The sequence below is a fragment of the Aspergillus pseudodeflectus genome (assembly GCF_044049435.1).
Source record: "Aspergillus pseudodeflectus strain CBS 756.74 chromosome Unknown BJX68scaffold_35, whole genome shotgun sequence".
In the NCBI taxonomy this organism is placed as follows: domain Eukaryota; kingdom Fungi; phylum Ascomycota; class Eurotiomycetes; order Eurotiales; family Aspergillaceae; genus Aspergillus; species Aspergillus pseudodeflectus.
In genome coordinates, this window is record NW_027263811.1 from 308,301 (window position 1) to 323,338 (window position 15,038).

At 52.1% G+C, this 15,038-nt stretch overlaps 7 protein-coding genes across 7 annotated transcripts; 4 read left to right on the forward strand and 3 right to left on the reverse strand.

Moving 5' to 3' along the window:
- Window positions 1-134: 134 nt before the first annotated feature.
- Window positions 135-1,681, forward strand: cbfA (putative CBF/NF-Y family transcription factor). The gene is made up of 3 exons (XM_071040889.1): window positions 135-605; window positions 727-860; window positions 992-1,681. The coding sequence occupies exons 1-3, from the start codon at window positions 459-461 to the stop codon at window positions 1,614-1,616; spliced, it is 906 nt and encodes a 301-aa protein (XP_070896873.1). The 5' UTR covers window positions 135-458; the 3' UTR covers window positions 1,617-1,681.
- Window positions 1,682-4,527, reverse strand: BJX68DRAFT_241803 (putative SIR2 family histone deacetylase (Hst4)). The gene is made up of 2 exons (XM_071040890.1): window positions 3,469-4,527; window positions 1,682-3,406 (listed from the first exon to the last, which is right to left on the reverse strand). Exons 1-2 carry the CDS (start codon window positions 3,869-3,871, stop codon window positions 2,010-2,012), a joined length of 1,800 nt encoding a protein of 599 aa, XP_070896874.1. The 5' UTR covers window positions 3,872-4,527; the 3' UTR covers window positions 1,682-2,009.
- A 491-nt stretch (window positions 4,528-5,018) lies between these two features.
- BJX68DRAFT_241806 (mediator of RNA polymerase II transcription subunit 16) lies at window positions 5,019-8,871 on the forward strand. The gene is made up of 9 exons (XM_071040891.1): window positions 5,019-5,531; window positions 5,580-5,925; window positions 5,974-6,684; window positions 6,732-6,951; window positions 7,003-7,122; window positions 7,173-7,283; window positions 7,337-7,606; window positions 7,654-7,785; window positions 7,844-8,871. Exons 1-9 carry the CDS (start codon window positions 5,380-5,382, stop codon window positions 8,578-8,580), a joined length of 2,799 nt encoding a protein of 932 aa, XP_070896875.1. The 5' UTR covers window positions 5,019-5,379; the 3' UTR covers window positions 8,581-8,871.
- BJX68DRAFT_241808 (60S ribosomal protein uL29) lies at window positions 8,828-9,923 on the reverse strand. The gene is made up of 4 exons (XM_071040892.1): window positions 9,857-9,923; window positions 9,643-9,782; window positions 9,102-9,327; window positions 8,828-9,003 (listed from the first exon to the last, which is right to left on the reverse strand). Exons 1-4 carry the CDS (start codon window positions 9,857-9,859, stop codon window positions 8,998-9,000), a joined length of 375 nt encoding a protein of 124 aa, XP_070896876.1. The 5' UTR covers window positions 9,860-9,923; the 3' UTR covers window positions 8,828-8,997.
- Window positions 9,924-10,247: 324 nt separating this feature from the next.
- On the forward strand, window positions 10,248-11,087 carry BJX68DRAFT_269050 (putative vesicle transport v-SNARE protein Gos1; the record flags this gene model as incomplete). The annotated part of the gene is made up of 3 exons (XM_071046243.1): window positions 10,248-10,313; window positions 10,406-10,519; window positions 10,584-11,087. The coding sequence occupies 3 exons, from the start codon at window positions 10,248-10,250 to the stop codon at window positions 11,085-11,087; spliced, it is 684 nt and encodes a 227-aa protein (XP_070896877.1).
- An 87-nt stretch (window positions 11,088-11,174) lies between these two features.
- BJX68DRAFT_132285 (mitochondrial ATPase complex subunit ATP10) lies at window positions 11,175-12,447 on the reverse strand. Its single transcript, XM_071036317.1, has 2 exons — window positions 12,019-12,447; window positions 11,175-11,949 (listed from the first exon to the last, which is right to left on the reverse strand). The coding sequence occupies exons 1-2, from the start codon at window positions 12,393-12,395 to the stop codon at window positions 11,262-11,264; spliced, it is 1,065 nt and encodes a 354-aa protein (XP_070896878.1). The 5' UTR covers window positions 12,396-12,447; the 3' UTR covers window positions 11,175-11,261.
- A 542-nt stretch (window positions 12,448-12,989) lies between these two features.
- On the forward strand, window positions 12,990-14,979 carry BJX68DRAFT_256719 (DNA-directed DNA polymerase IV; the record flags this gene model as incomplete). Its single annotated transcript, XM_071043221.1, has 4 exons — window positions 12,990-13,101; window positions 13,158-13,330; window positions 13,384-13,749; window positions 13,798-14,979. The coding sequence occupies 4 exons, from the start codon at window positions 12,990-12,992 to the stop codon at window positions 14,977-14,979; spliced, it is 1,833 nt and encodes a 610-aa protein (XP_070896879.1).
- Window positions 14,980-15,038: the final 59 nt, after the last annotated feature.

Here is a 15,038-nt window from a genome sequence, read left to right on the forward strand (position 1 = left end):
TTCAAGCCTTATCAAACAATAGGGATTGTATAAAGTACTCATTTGAAGTGACCAAGACATGCTGTGGGTTGGTATAGATAAAGGGCGACCCGCACGCGCGGAGCCCGTCGATTTTCTCCAACTCAAATCGCGTCGCGTCGAATTAGAGTAATCCCCTTGCAACTTTCAGTCTTGACTATCTATCTTTCCTACCTCAAAAAAACTCCTCGCAGTCTGGAAAAGCATGTGACAAGCTCAATAATACCTCTACAACCTACTGAGTCACCATTCCCTCGACAGACAGGAACGACGAAAGGCCACACCCCGCTCCGCTTATACTCATTGTGACTTGTCTCCGACTCGAACCCGTACGCCATCGCCGGCCACGTATTTGACGAGATAGAAAGGAAAAAACCACACAGCCCGAGACGGAGGCGAATAGAGAGAGAGACAGCGAGAAAAAGAGACAGACCCTCAAAATGTCCTCCCCATCTCCAGAAGACCCCACGGAATCCCAACCGCCACAATCGCAAGCAGCTTCCGCTTCAGCGTCAGGATCCGCCTCTACCACCGTACAAGCAACAGAGCAACAACTCAAGGCTCGCGCGGAGGGTGTTTCGATTGAGGTCTGTTCTCTCGGTCCCCTTCAAGTGCCCAGTCAACCCATAGCTCGCAAGCACCTTCACCTAAACCAACGGTAGCCCAAATGAATGCATAAGTGAGATAGCTAACCAGGCGCAAAAACAGGACTACCTCCTCCCGCGCTCCATAACCATCCGCCTCGCGAAATCCGTCCTGCCCCCGAATACATCCGTGCAGAAGGACGCGGTGCTCGCGATCCAGAAGGCCGCTACGGTGTTTGTGTCGTATCTGTCGTCGCAGTATGTTCCTCTCCGCTTCCCCCCCTACCTCTGTTTTCCCTATCTAGTACATCACGCACTTGTCCCATATTCCACTACCTCCCCCCAAGAGAGGAATTAAAAAATCCAGTACTAACGTTGTAAACCATTAGCGCCAACGAATCAACCCTAAAACGCACCGTCACACCCGCAGACGTTCTCAACGCACTTTCGGAGCTCGAATTCGATGGGTTTAAACCGAGACTTGAGAAGGAGCTGGACAAGTATACGGATCTGAAGGCTGCGAAGAGGAAGCCGCGGAAGAGTGGCGATGATGCGAATGGAGATGGGAGTGGGAATGCCGATCCTGAGAAAGAGGGCGAGGGAGACGGCGACGCAGACGCGGTCGTGAAGGGTGTAGAGGGGAATGCGAATGTCAAGGAGGTTGTTGTTAGGGGTGCGAAGAGGGTTAAGAAGGGGGATAGTGGTGAGAGTGGGATCGGTGGTGTGGGCAGGGATGAGGAGGATGAAGATGATGATATGGATGAGGGAGAAGGGGAGGGAGAGGGGGATGAGCATGATGACGCGGACGCTACAGAGGAGGAAGAGGACGAGGAAATCGAGGACGAGGACGATGAAGCGGGAGATGTAGGAGACGACGACATCGACCGAGTCGAGGACCTAGATCGCGATTCGCGCTCACGGCGCCTGGTCGATCCTGACGCTGGGGATGACACTGAGAGTGACGACGAGAATGGACCAGGGAGTCAATTACGTGGCGGGTTGGGAATGGGATAGTAGAAGACAGAAGGTTTCTATCCCACTGTAGGGTAGTCTTTCTCGCTCTGAATGATGAAAAGCCTTGATGCTCTTAGCTAATGTTGATGTACATGACAATAATACCTATAACTCGTCACACTGCGCCGTCACAAACATGCTCTGAAAAATATACTGTAATGTCTTCGCGGTCGAGCGACCGGATGCTCTCCGAACGCCACACAACTCCGTATCCATGCAAACATTAGGCCCAACAGATAACATGGCCACATGAGGTAAGTAGATAATAGATAGTCACCACGAGCAGACATAACGCGAGGGAAGCCCAAACGCCAACGCCAAATAATCTATCGGTGGTATCTTGAAGAACTGTGTCTAATAAAAGCCATGCAAGCCATGCAAAGCAAGCGCAAGTCAAGAGCTTGGCTGGTTGAGTAAATCGCTCATTCCATTGGGGATGGACTTCGGGGAAATCGTCTCGGGGTCGCGCCATTGATTCCTGGGCGGTGTCTCGACTGCCCCCTTGGTATCGCCCTTGGATACCAAATGAGGGAACATGGGCCCGTTGTTGCGCGCCGCTCCCAATGGCAATGGGTGCATTGCCTTGTGGTGCTCGTCCTTTTCGAGCTTGACGGATTTCTCGTCGGATACGGCCTTTCGACCCTTCGTGACCTTGCTGAAGGTTGTGATTTTCGCGTTCTTCGCTGGCTGGGCCTTTGTTGCTCTCTTCCGGGGAGCGGGCTTCTTGGCGGCTGTTTTTTTGGGCGCGGCCTTTGGGGCCTCCTTTTTGCTGGCCTTGAGAATCTCGGTGAGCTTTCGTCCCTTGCTGGCCGGGTTCGTGACGGGTGGATTCTCGGAGGCGTCCCCATCGTAGCTGGACGGCGTGAGCATACCGGTCTGGGGTTGGGTCTTCGTCTTCTTCGGGGTTCGGATTACAATAGAAATAGGACCCTGCTCGGTCTTGATCCGTTCGACTTCAGAGGACTCGCATTCGTTGAATACCTGCTCCGAATCATCGTCCCATCGCTTCAATTGGGCCAGTCGTGCCACCTCCTCACAGTCACCTTTGACCATCAAGTCCCAGCAGTCTTCAAATTCCTTGCCGGATGGTGGCTCGTTGTTGATCCACATGGTAACACCGTTCTTCCTACTGCGAATCACCTGGCAGAGACTCTTCACTAGGCGACGCACTCCAGGGATCTTGAGGCTGGTTCCCACGACTATGAGCGCGTCCGGACGCGAACGGATATCGGCATTCATGACAGAAGTGATCGCTTCCTCGTCTGGGTTGTGCTCGTTGTACAGGACAATTCGTGGCCTCATCTTGCCAATTCCATGACTGCGTTGACCCGTTTCCATGCGAAATTGATTGTTCACGGCACACTCCGGGCACTCAGGAGCATCGGGGCGGTCAAACATGGCGCGATCAAAGGTACTGGTGTGCCGGCACTTTTGGCAAACCATCTTTTCAAGACTACCGTGCAGTTGGATGGTGCGCGGCCATGGCGCTTTGACATTCAGAGGGATCTGCGTTGCGAGGGGCGGCATTGATGTCTCGATGCCATCAATGTTCTGTGTGTATAGGCGAGTAAGACGGTTTTCGCGACCTAGTCGGGCAAGCATGTGGTGGAAGGCTGTTGGGGATGTCTTCTCGGCCTCCTCAGACAGCGACCGTACCATGTCCTGGAACGAAGCGGTCAACGCTTCATCCTGATAGACGGCAGCATCAAACAAAAGCTTGCCGGATGCTTTGAGGTTGTGTTTCTTTTGCAAGGTCCTGAAAAGACCTTCATCAGAGCGGAAATCGGGGACTATGAAAGTTGAAATGTTAGTATGAAACAATACTGTTAGTCAAAGGTAGAGAGCAGCATACTGCCTGCGGATGTGGAGATGCCTGCTCCAGCAATCACGACGATTTTCCGATGGCGCCGAAGAGTCTTGACAAGAAGATCGATTTGCGATTGCTGTTCGCCATAGGAAAGGCCTGCATTGGCGGAGAGATCTAGACGTTGTGTTTGGCGTTCTTTCGGGGCGGCCACTCGGCGCTTCTTTCTGGCGGGCGGCAAGTCATCTTGGCTGGGGCCGCCGCTAGTCTCGTCTGGGGAGGGTAAGGAGAAGCCTTCGGGTGCAATGGGCGATGATGGTACAGAGCTCAGACTCGAGCAATCCGAAAAGTCGTCCATATCAAAAGATGCCCAGGCAGGCTTTGGTGATGGACAGGCGGAGGAAGTGGTGGTGGAGGAGAGATTGGTGGTGGTGGTTTTGCGAGGAGCCATGGGGCCGGTCGGCGATGACGCCAGGGTAAAGAAGAAAAAGCGTGAGAAGAAAGGGGAATTCGGACAAAGAGTTCGGGGGAGATCTAGAAGACCCTCTGTAGAACGACCATGAAGCGCTGAAAGGTGCAAGTCAAAAAGCCGACATCGATTGAGAGCCCGAAAGAAGAGAATTTCCGTGGGTGAGGTGGTCAATTTGTCGAATTTCCCTGGGTCTCGTCAAATCCGGGAAGAGGGAAAAGGATTCTCGAGGAGATAGCTGGAGACGGCGAAGAGGAACTCGAAGGTAGAGAAACCCCGTGACTGAGAAGGGGTCTGAACCTCGAGCGTGTTGAAAGTGATGAAGTCAGGAGGAAGAAGAGGAATACGGAAAGGCGGCCCAAGACACGTTATGTCGTCGGACGACCGAAGGTGGACGGTTGCTTCTTCTCGCTTGCAGCCGAAGCTGTGTTTATTTTGACCCACGGGATTCTTGGAGGTTAACCAGAGAGGTATGGGAGTCGGACGCTGGTCAGAAGAGACTAGCAGGACAAGAGCCGAGAGGACAGCAGACGGGGAGGAATGCGGCTCGGTATCGTGAATCAAAGTAATTGGAGCCCGGATATACTTTGACTTGGAAACCTTCTCGGTGTCTAGGGCGAGACTCCAGTAGAAATCAGATGCTGGGACGAGCGCAATACTGACCTCAGATTTTGAGGTTGTTTTCGGTCGCCCATGTACCCTTTTCCTGATTGGCCCGTTTTTTCCTTCCCGCGATGGACCTGCAGCTAGAGCCCTAAAGGGGACTAGCCTGGTGAACCTGATATACAAACACTCTCTCTCAGTCGGATGAGCAGACGTCAAGCATCCGACCGCCCCTCTTTCTCATCTCCTGGCCCAGGATCCCACAGTCTCCTCCATCTTTGCAATGCAGCTCCTGGTCTGTTGATCGGAAGTTAGGATCGTCGCATCGTTTGCTGCAGACGAACAGTAGTTTTACGAAGATTTGGCTTCTAAGTCGAAAATCTTTAAGAATTCTTGTTTCTATAAAATATGTACAAGGTCTCACCTCTCACGAGCCACGGTCAATCTTTCCATGTCCTCGAGATCTGGGTTGACTGAAACTGCGCTGGTCAGACTCGACTGTATACTTGGCGGTTGACCCGGTTACCGTGCGCACATGACCACACGTGACGCTTATTCAGCAGTGCGGATTTTGTGGGCTCCACCGACGTTGTTAGCCGCAGTCAGTGCACTATTTATCGGCGTTGAAGAGCTCGAGATACGTCTGATCTGCAAAATACGAGAGGGAGCTTGGAATCATGGTTACTGCTCCCAGATTCGATTGTATATCTAATTGATACCATTGTACATTGTGTACTCCGCTTTCCGCTGACCCTTTCATCACCTTGCTATTGGTGATCCATCCCGCCGTTGTGGGCCACTATGATATCTGGGGGGTTGTAGGGGACCCTGCCTATGTTATAAGTCTATAACCACATAGACACAGCTGCCGAATCGAGTACCCCATAATGCCCTTAATGATGGAGGACGGCATCAATGTCGACGATCTGTTTGGTGAAAATGCCTCGCTGGACCTGGGCTTGCCCCCGGGCAACTCCACGGTCTCGGCAAAAGGCCTGGCCCAGCGTTTGGACGAGATGAGACTACTTGGTTGTTGCCAGTATGTTCTTTTACCCCGATGGCTCTTACTTGTGCTAATATCAACTAGGAAGATTGCTTGGTCAAGGTTTGGGTGCATTGCTTACATATCGCAAAACTCTACAAGAGTAAATGTCCGCCATTTGCACTGTCAACCGTCTGATGGAAGATGGGTGTTGAGTGAGGAAACTCCATTGAACCAAATCACGGAAGCTCATGGTGGGCATAGCCTTGTTCATCTGTGTTGGAATGAAGCCGGGTCTGAGTTAGCGGTCGCCGACTCGTCTGGCCGAGTTTCCATCTGCTCAATTCCCATTGCCTTGAACAGCGTAAATGGAGCTCGTCCGGCAATATTAGACACTGAGGACGATGGAGGTCAGATTGTTGGCATGATGTGGCTTAACCAACAGCGTTCGGTTAGTACCGCTGTTGCTTCCTTGATCTTCAGTGCTGACTGGAGATAGGTACATTCGTTCTATCAAGCCGCCAAGGTGCAGGGCCGCTGGGCATACTCGCCCTTTCGACGACGCCCAATAGGCCCTTTTCATGCTGCTGGCAAAGCAGCGCTGCTTTGCATCACAAGATCCGGAGTCATGAAGCTTCTGTACCAGAACCCGGACAACCGATGGGCCGAGATCACAGCAGAGCTAAAAAACACAAGCTATTCAGATAGACTTCTGACTCATGCGGCCATAGTTGCAACGCAAGCCGGCATTCTCATCGCCACGCATTCCGCATGCCAGAAAATCTCCCTCTACCGAGTGCAAATCCAGTGGAATCCTCCACAGTGGGATCAAGCACAACAGAAGCAAAATCCGCCGCAATTTCCAGTTCCTAGCTTCCGCTTTCTTCACGCCAAGGTTGAGGTGCCTTATAATATACCAAGCCACCGCGGAGTGGGCGAGAACCCCGATGAACAATTCCCTGTTACTAATTCTCTTTACTGCCTTACATCCTTACAAATAATTCTTCCCGCATCCGACAACTCTGCAGGATCTACTCCGAACCCTTGGGTTGTCGCTGTCTTTTCTATTCCTCCACTCGCCGTTCTGCACCATCAACAGCCACAGGTACCGTCAAGTGTCATTGTTCGCTGGCAGCTAGAATCTGGCGTGCCTACATTACACCCAAAATTCGACGAAGTGAACTCGAAAAAGAGCAATGTACAGATAAAGGTAGGATCCTCGGTGCCTACCGATGACCTGGACTAACGATGCCCCAGCCGAAAACAGTCTTGCGTCGCCTTGACGATATTACCTCAGACCGTCATGTTATTTCGGTAGATCAGACTGAGTACGGCAATGTCCTTGCTATATCATATGATGATAGCTCCATCGCCTTCTACGACCCCAAGACCATGGCTGTATTCAACGGTGTGGACGACGCAAACACAGTGACCAGTCTTGCTCAAGCAGGGTTTCACTACCCGCTCGATTCGCCAGGTACGTCTCCAGCTCTATACCGGTAGGACTTTTGTTGACATCCTTCACTAGCACTACATATCAGCTTCTCACCTAGCGCCTGTGTTGCTGTTGGACTCGATAGCGATGGGCAGACTCATCTTCGAGTGATGCAGCACTCTTACGGAGAAGAAAGCGGGTTCTATGATGAAAGTATGTGGGATATCAACTCGCCGCCGTCGAGCCTTGCTGACTAGATGTAGACAAATTTTCAGCCGCTATTGCTGCACTGACACTCGGATTCTGCCGTGGATGTGGCGGGGAAGTAAATACAGACGATATACTATTGATCCTGGTCCGCCAACTATCGCCTGGTCAGTCTCGACACGAATCTCAGCAACTCATGATCCTTTCTAACGGGTGACAGATTATCAATCAGCTTTTATAAACGAAGTGTACAGGGCTTTGACCATCAACTGCAATTTCACAACAGAACAGGATAAATTGATGAACCACCCATATATCCCGCGTGCCCTGAGTATACAAGCGGCGCTGAGCTTTACGGGCAAGTACAAGTCCCGTGCCATCACGTCTGCGGTTCCATGGGCCATTCTTCAACTCCGCCAGGCGGCTTTCATATATCCATTCTTCTTCCAATACAACAAAGGGGTTCAGGCAGCTGAGCCACATGATCCTGGTGAGATAACCATAGATCCTCTAACGACCTGTCACTGACCTAGCCAGATGTTCTACGCATGGTTCTTGGAAATACCAGATGGGCATTGGACTTTTCTCTCTACATCCTAAACGAACTATTCGACCTTGCCGACGAATTTGAAAGCGTTGCATCCGACCAAGAAGCCTTTACCCAGAAATGTTCGTCCACCCATTGACACCCCCAGCCCATAACCGCATCGCTAAAATTCAGAAACAGTAAAATCAACAACATCCCTCCCCCTAATAATCCTTCTAAGCAGCATGTCCCGCGCCTTCCTACGCTTCATCTGCCGCGGCCTCCGAGGCATTCACGCAGGCTACGCCTCCTCCGCCCCTCTAACCGGCGACGCCCACGTCCATTACACGGAAATCTGCCAAACGCTGGACGCCTCGCCCGTCCGCATCGACGTATACGAGAAATTCCTCGCGGGAGTCGACTCCGCCGTCAAACACGCCTACACGGGCTCTGGCTTCGGAGACAACGAGCGGCCCGCCCCCGAGAAGGAACTCCTTATGAATTCCCGCATTCCGCCTGTTCTCGTGAATGCGGTCTCGACAATTCTCCGCCAGACGGTTCCGGCTATGCGAGGGGAAATGGACCGGATGGCGATCTACCTGGGTGACTATAGCTGGCTTGGGTTCGGGACGGATGCGAAGACCGAGGCGTATCGGAGATCAAGAGAGGTCGACATCATCAAGAAGACGCCCGTCATGGGGGTTCCGAACGTGGATGGGACTAGCCAGGGGTCGAAGAACGGCACCAACAGCACCAACAACGGGAGTGGAACGCCGCAGGGCGTCTTGAGGAGACGCTGTGTGCGCTGCTGCGAGGTGTCTGAGGCGGTGTATCCGCCGCGGTCGGTGTTGGCGTTTCGGATGATCTATAAGTTGGGGCATTTGAGGGCTTGTATCTGTGGTGGGATGTGGAATCTTGAATCTGGGGTGACTAGTTAGTGGTTAGTTAGCGGAGTGCGTTGTGTTGTTATGGTTGGTTATCTATGGAGTGTACGATTGAGAATGAATCATATGAGGTTGGATATCTATACACTTGAGAATATCGTGTCGGGTTGCTACCGGAGACTGTTCATGGGTCAGGCTGTATTTCCAGTTCAGTCGGCGGACTGTATGGATATCCGCAAAATCGAGAGGATATATAGAGCGCATCGAAGTGGTCGTGTTAAGATAAATTAGATGGTATATGTCATTGCAAGCAAAGGATTCATTCAAGATCGACCTGCATCTTTTCTTCTAAGATACATAACCATGTCTTTTATGTAAACCTCCTAGAACAGGTAGGTGTGAGGCAAACGACGTCCCAGAACTCCATCATCAAGATCCAGACTCGATCCCGTCTTTTCCTTTTGAAGAGATTTACGCCTATATCGAAGGAGAAAAACTCGTCAGCACATCTATTCTTTCTCAATTCGAACCACCCAGACGATGGTGGAATTTCCGGAGAGGCATAGGTAACTAACCTTAACAGCGTACTTCCGCTGGGGGAAGTGGATCTCCTTCTTGCGCTGGCGCTCGGTCTTGAGGGTAGCCTCGTGCTTGGTGAGGCGGCGGCGGAGAGCGCGGGTAAGGCGGGGGCGGAGGTCGAGAGGGAGGTACTTCTTGTTCTTGTAGAAGAGGCGGAGCTGGGATCGCTGGTTGGCGTTGATGACGGTGAGAACACGAGCGATCGACTTGCGGACGTCGTGGCTGTTAATCACATATCAGTATTTGTTGTCTCCAAGGCGTGGTCTGGTTTTGCGTGGAGTGGGTGGATGGATGGATTGTGGTTGAATGCGCGGAATTGGTCGCATGTCGAAATTTGCGAACATGGTTGAATTCCTCCTCTTTCGAGTTTCTGCAGTTGTAGGCTCGATGTTATGCCCCGGTCTTCGAGTTGTCCGAATTTTCGTAGTGTGTTGCGATCCGACCAAGCCGCACATTCTTCCAATTCCCGTCCATCGCATGGTATCCGGATCCAACGCAAAACTGAAACTGAACTGGAAGGGTATTCAATAAACGCACATTCTCTGGGTCTTCGACGAGGCACCGCCGGTGATCTTCTGGACGCGGAGCTGGCTCAGCTCGGTCTTCAACTCCTCCAGCTGCTTGGTGAGATCATCCTTGCTCTTTCCCCAGAGCTGACCAGCCTTGACCTTGGAAGACTGCGAAAAAAAGAGAATTCAATCAGCATCCCGTCACCGAAAACACGATTTCCGTTGAGTCGTTAGGTACATACCATGGTGGGCGGTATCTTGTCGAATGGTTGATTGTCGACGTGAGGATTGAAGATGGACCGGGTCGATTTGGGATGTTTCTGTGGGACTAGGGCTTTTTTTCTGCTGCTTGGCACAGTGCGGCGGCTAAGCAAGACTAAGCGGGCACGTGACATGTATGTGGCTGATGCGGGAGGCGGTGACTGCTGTGCCCAGCCCGTGACATGGTCCGGGTCCGGATCGGGAATAGGATCGAGGCAGCGAGATTGCAGTGAGACGAGATCAAGTGTTGCGGTTCCGCTGGACGGAGAGATTCGATATTCCTTTGCATTTCAAGCCGGCTGTAGAGTTCTGTTTATACCCGGGCATATTTGTCGTTTTCCTTGTTCTTCGACTAGCTCACTACTTCTACCTATGGCGTCCTCAACTGGTACCGGGTGGGCTCAACTGCGGCAACAGGCCCGGTCTCTGGAGACTCAGGTATGTCTATACATTGGCACCTAGGAGGTGCAAGTTGGCTTCACTAGCCTTTCGTTCTGTTTGTGACCAATGCTAATGCTATCCGTCACCAGACCGAAAACCTCTTCCACACCTACTCGCAATTTGCCTCGATGACGAAGCTCCCTCCGCAACCCTCAGAAGATGAAATACGGACGGAATCGCAAATCAAAGAGCTTTTAGAAAAGGTACGGATAGTAAATCAAACTCAGGGCTCGTCTCTAATTGAAGCCTAATGATATCCGTGAACAGCGCGACTCCCTCATCGCCCAACTCACCCGCCTCCTCGACTCCGAAGCAACACTCACCTCCTCCGCCCTTAAACAAAACAACCTAACCCGCCACCGCGAAATCCTCACCGAACACAAACGCGAACTCACCAGACTTACCTCCGCAATTGCCGAATCCCGCGACCGCGCAAACCTCCTCCACACTGTCCGCTCCGATATCGACGCTTACAGGTCCTCAAACCCCGCCGCCGCGGAGGCGGAGTACATGCTCGAAGAGCGGCGCCGCATTGATGAGAGTCACGGCGTGATGGACGGGGTTCTGAGCCAGGCGTATTCGATTAACGAGAGTTTCGGACTGCAGCGGGAGACGATTTCGAGTATCAATCGGCGGATTGTGGGGGCTGCGAGCCAGGTCCCCGGGGTGAATGCGTTGATTGGGAAGATTGGTAATAAAAGGAGGAGGGATGCGTTGATTCTGGGAGCCTTTATCGGGTTTTGTTTCCTGATGTTGCTCTTGTTGCGATGAGGCTCTTTTCCGCTTCTCTTTACTGGCATGTCTTGTTTGAGCTCATGGCGTTGTTTCTTTTCTTTTCTTTTTTTCCCCTCTTTCTCCTACAAAGAAGTTAATACTGGGCTGGTGGAGTTGACGGTGGTTGGCTACTTACATATCTTACACGCTTTCTAATATGTACATACATGATTAACGACTGTGCTCAACAACCCTCGGTTTGTTCTCTCCCTTCTCAGATACTTGCCAATCCTGCGCTGGCAGCTCAGACTGCAAACTGATTTTCCGTTCCTGAATCAATTTGCGAACGCCATTGTTCAGGGCTTCTTGTTCAGACGGTTCAGCAGGCCCACTTCCCGCCCATCGGATACGGCAATTCTCATCCAAGAGATACACGTATCCCACCTTGCTGTTCAGCATACCAATAGCCTCTTTGAGCCCGTCGGTAAGACCCCTGCGCACAAGGAAATACCTCGGATGCTGCTTCTCAGGCAGTTTCCCCCGCATCCGCCACATGAACGCTCGGACCAGCGCTGCCTTGAGCGCATTCTCTTCGAGATTGATGTCGACCTTCTGAACAAACTTCTCGCCGCTCGCAAAGGCTTCGTATAGACCGGGGTTGAAGTTTTGCCCGGTAAAGGTCGCGACTTGGCTCTCTGCCCAGACGCTAGAGAAAAGAGTCACGACGGAGATTCTGCCGCGGAGGATGGATGTGGTGTCCTGTGGTTCACCGTGGGAGGCGAGCGTTACGCCCTGGAGGTTGGGGAAGTAGAGGGATTTATCGCGCTTGAAGATCCGCGGGTTTGACATGAATGTCTTACCCTGGTTGTACCGCATGTTGGACCATTCTCGGAAGTATGGCTTTGCGACTTGTCTCGTTCTAGAATAGACCGAAAATCATAAGTCAATGCTCGCCTTGCGGGATGAAGGCAATATAGATAGCACGTACAGTTCCTTGCGCCGCTCAATATGCTTATCATAGTTTACAAAATCATCTCGCCGTTGTCGCATCGACCGCGTATCAACGCCCGTATTCTGACCTTCCTGCGGCGGGATCCCCGAACCAATTGGCCGGTCTAGCGTTGGGACGAAGTCATCGCTCGGCTCGGCCGGTTGCTCAGGAGGAGAGGACTGGGGTGAGGCATTCTGCTGGAATTGGAGTTTGCGGCTTATCGGCGGGTTGCTGCCGTTATTCTTGGTGGCATAGGAGCGCAGGGTATATCTCGAGCGGAATGCGGGACTGCGCAGCTGGCAGCTGAGACAGCGGCTGCTTTGCAGGAGGGAGGGCTCCAAGAAGGACGAGAGGAGACCGGAAGGCTTCCACATTATGAACTCCAATGATGTTCTTTCGAGTCGTCGCTAGGGTCTGTCAGGTTCGTTCGCGGCCGAAAAGAGTCGATAATTGATCCCGTGACTTGGCGACATTTTCGTGCCAGCGCAACACGTGTGTCTGCCTACAACCTTAACCCGCGTCGCCAGACAAAGTAACCACTAACCAGCCCCTGTGAATCACCTAGGAAACTTTCGACTCCGACCTAGCCACCAAGAACTCGTATCGTCAGGCAACTGGCGGTTCTCACTCATGGCGCAACCACGCATAGTTCGATGCCTGGCCGTTTTAACAACTAGATGTCGAGGATGACAACGGACAAGAAGTCTTTCTTCAGCAATCTGGAGAAGCTGGATCGTTCCGATGACGAATCAGAAGGAGAGTTTGGCCGATTGCTTGCGTCTTGTGTGAAGAAGCAACTTGGGCTCGGTCGTTCAAGCGGCTCTTTCTCAGTCGAAGACCCCTCCTCACCTTTGCCTCAGTCAAGCTGCGTTATCTTAGATTCCCCTTCAGATGACTTGGTTCCACAACAAACGGCTGTCGTTGCTCAAGCACCAGTTCCTAGCACCGAGTCCGGATTAACAAAGACAATGCTGAGAGGGTCAAAGACCACAGGGACGAGTCCACCAGGCAAACGCAAGCGCGGGTCCTCAGCGAAGATTCTCCCTGAGCAGCTGCAAATCTTCAAGAGCCTTGTGTTCTGTGAGCAAATTGTTCATTAATTTAATGCATAGATACTGGCTAATGTTCTCTCTTAGTCTTCTTCCCCAACAGCGATGTCTCTCCGCTGCGGCGGCTCCGCATTCAAAGAGCACAGGAATATGGCGCGCTCTGGGAAAGGACTTGGGGGCATAACATCACGCATGTCATAGTTGACAAGGGCTTGAAGTTTGAAGAGATCATGAGGCATCTGAAACTCGGAAGCTTTCCGGTTTGTCAAGAAGGTGCACACCATCGAGTTTGACTGATTGCTGACCTCTGAAGTCGGAGATCGCTTTAGTTGATGAATGCTATCCGGCGGAATGCATTAAATTCCGATGCATTCTAAGTCCAGGGCAAACAAGGTTCCAAGTGAACGGAGCACCAAGTCCGTCCAAACCTCAGGAGCCGATTCATCCTCCAGCCTCTATCGAATCGTTACCCTTGAAGCCCTACGGGAAACAACAAGAGCAGACCCCATTGCCCTCACAAGCCTTCGAAGTGCCTGATAGTCCCCATGCGCTGAATCAGGGCCCGGAACGTGAGAGCGTACAACAAGTTCCCAAAGAGGCCATCCCAGAAAGTTTTCTCCGTCGGGAACGCGACGCTTTGGATGAGATGATTGATGAGGCCAAGGCTACAAAACATCTGGTGAGATGCCTTTGCGAACTATCAGTCACCATCTGATCCGTGAAATAGCCTCTAGATCCTTTCGATGCAGCTGATGAGGACGTCTCGCCCGAAGAGTCCGACGGCGAAACGTCTCAAGAGTCCGAGTCTGTTCCTGAGAGAAGAAAGAGGCGAAAGCCGTCTCTTGATGGCAGTGCGGCAGCCCAATCATGGCAGGATAAGTTTGTCTGCATGCAAAAGCACGACTCGACTTCAAAAACATCGAACCCAAATGCAAGAACAATCGAGATACTTCAAGAGATGCTTGACTATTACACTCGCACTGGCGACCACTGGCGCTCATTAGCGTATCGCAAGGCCATCAGCGCTCTCCGAAATCAGTCGAAACGCGTAATAACCAGGACACAAGCCCTCGCCATACCAGGTATCGGTTCACGGCTAGCTGATAAAGTCGAGGAAATCGTCTTTACGGACCGACTACAGCGGCTGGACAATGCTAATACTACTGCCGAAGAACGCCTACTCCAGGAGTTCATGGGGGTCTACGGGGCCGGGCTTTCCCATGCTTCCAGATGGGTTGCTCAAGGCTTCAAGTCGTTGGAAGACCTCAAAACTAAGGCAACCCTGACTCAATCACAGAGAATCGGTATCGAGCGCTACTTTGACTTTTCCCAGCGTATACCCAGGGGCGAGGTCCGAGCTCATGGGGAGTTTGTGCGCCGGGTTGTGCAGGAGGAAAATCCTGACATGCAAGTCATCATCGGGGGCTCCTATCGGCGTGGTGCACCCGACTCTGGCGATATCGATTTGCTGATCACGAAACCCGATGCAACAATTAAGGAAATCCGGACATTTATGCTGGACATCATAGTCCCAAAACTATTCCAGCAGGGGTTTCTTCAGGTCGGTCTGGCCACTACGTCTCGAGATGACGGATCGAAATGGCACGGCGCATCAAAGTTGCCAAACATCCAACTATGGCGGCGAATCGACCTCTTGTTTGTCCCTGGCTCAGAGCTTGGGGCGGCCTTGATCTATTTCACGGGAAACGACATCTTCAACCGTAGCATACGGCTCCTCGCGAGTAAAAAGTCTATGCGACTGAACCAACGAGGACTCTATGCGGATGTCCTGCGCGGGCCCCAGCGGGCGAAAATAAACACCGGGCGACTGCTGGAGAGTCGGGATGAACGACGGATTTTTGAGCTGTTAGGAGTTCCCTGGAGGCCGCCAGAGCATCGCATCTGCTAAGATGCCTGAAGTCCATGCGCGACGTTTCCCATTCTTTCTCTTTTTTTTTTTTTTTTTTT

Excerpts from the sequence above, each read along its gene's own strand:
- cbfA (XM_071040889.1), top strand. The coding sequence starts at position 459 with ATGTCCTCCCCATCTCCAGAAGACCCCACGGAATCCCAACCGCCACAA. Across the intron at positions 606-726 it reads CGGAGGGTGTTTCGATTGAG|GACTACCTCCTCCCGCGCTC; the intron begins GTCTGTTCTCTC and ends GCGCAAAAACAG. Across the intron at positions 861-991 it reads GTGTCGTATCTGTCGTCGCA|CGCCAACGAATCAACCCTAA; the intron begins GTATGTTCCTCT and ends GTAAACCATTAG.
- BJX68DRAFT_241803 (XM_071040890.1), bottom strand. The coding sequence starts at position 3,871 with ATGGCTCCTCGCAAAACCACCACCACCAATCTCTCCTCCACCACCACT. Across the intron at positions 3,407-3,468 it reads CATCTCCACATCCGCAGGCA|TCCCCGATTTCCGCTCTGAT; the intron begins GTATGCTGCTCT and ends CAACTTTCATAG.
- BJX68DRAFT_241806 (XM_071040891.1), top strand. The coding sequence starts at position 5,380 with ATGCCCTTAATGATGGAGGACGGCATCAATGTCGACGATCTGTTTGGT. Across the intron at positions 7,123-7,172 it reads AAGCGGGTTCTATGATGAAA|ACAAATTTTCAGCCGCTATT; the intron begins GTATGTGGGATA and ends GACTAGATGTAG. Across the intron at positions 7,607-7,653 it reads AGCTGAGCCACATGATCCTG|ATGTTCTACGCATGGTTCTT; the intron begins GTGAGATAACCA and ends TGACCTAGCCAG.
- BJX68DRAFT_241808 (XM_071040892.1), bottom strand. Across the intron at positions 9,328-9,642 it reads TCGTCGAAGACCCAGAGAAT|CCACGACGTCCGCAAGTCGA; the intron begins GTGCGTTTATTG and ends TGTGATTAACAG.
- BJX68DRAFT_132285 (XM_071036317.1), bottom strand. The coding sequence starts at position 12,395 with ATGTGGAAGCCTTCCGGTCTCCTCTCGTCCTTCTTGGAGCCCTCCCTC. Across the intron at positions 11,950-12,018 it reads ATTGAGCGGCGCAAGGAACT|AACGAGACAAGTCGCAAAGC; the intron begins GTACGTGCTATC and ends GGTCTATTCTAG.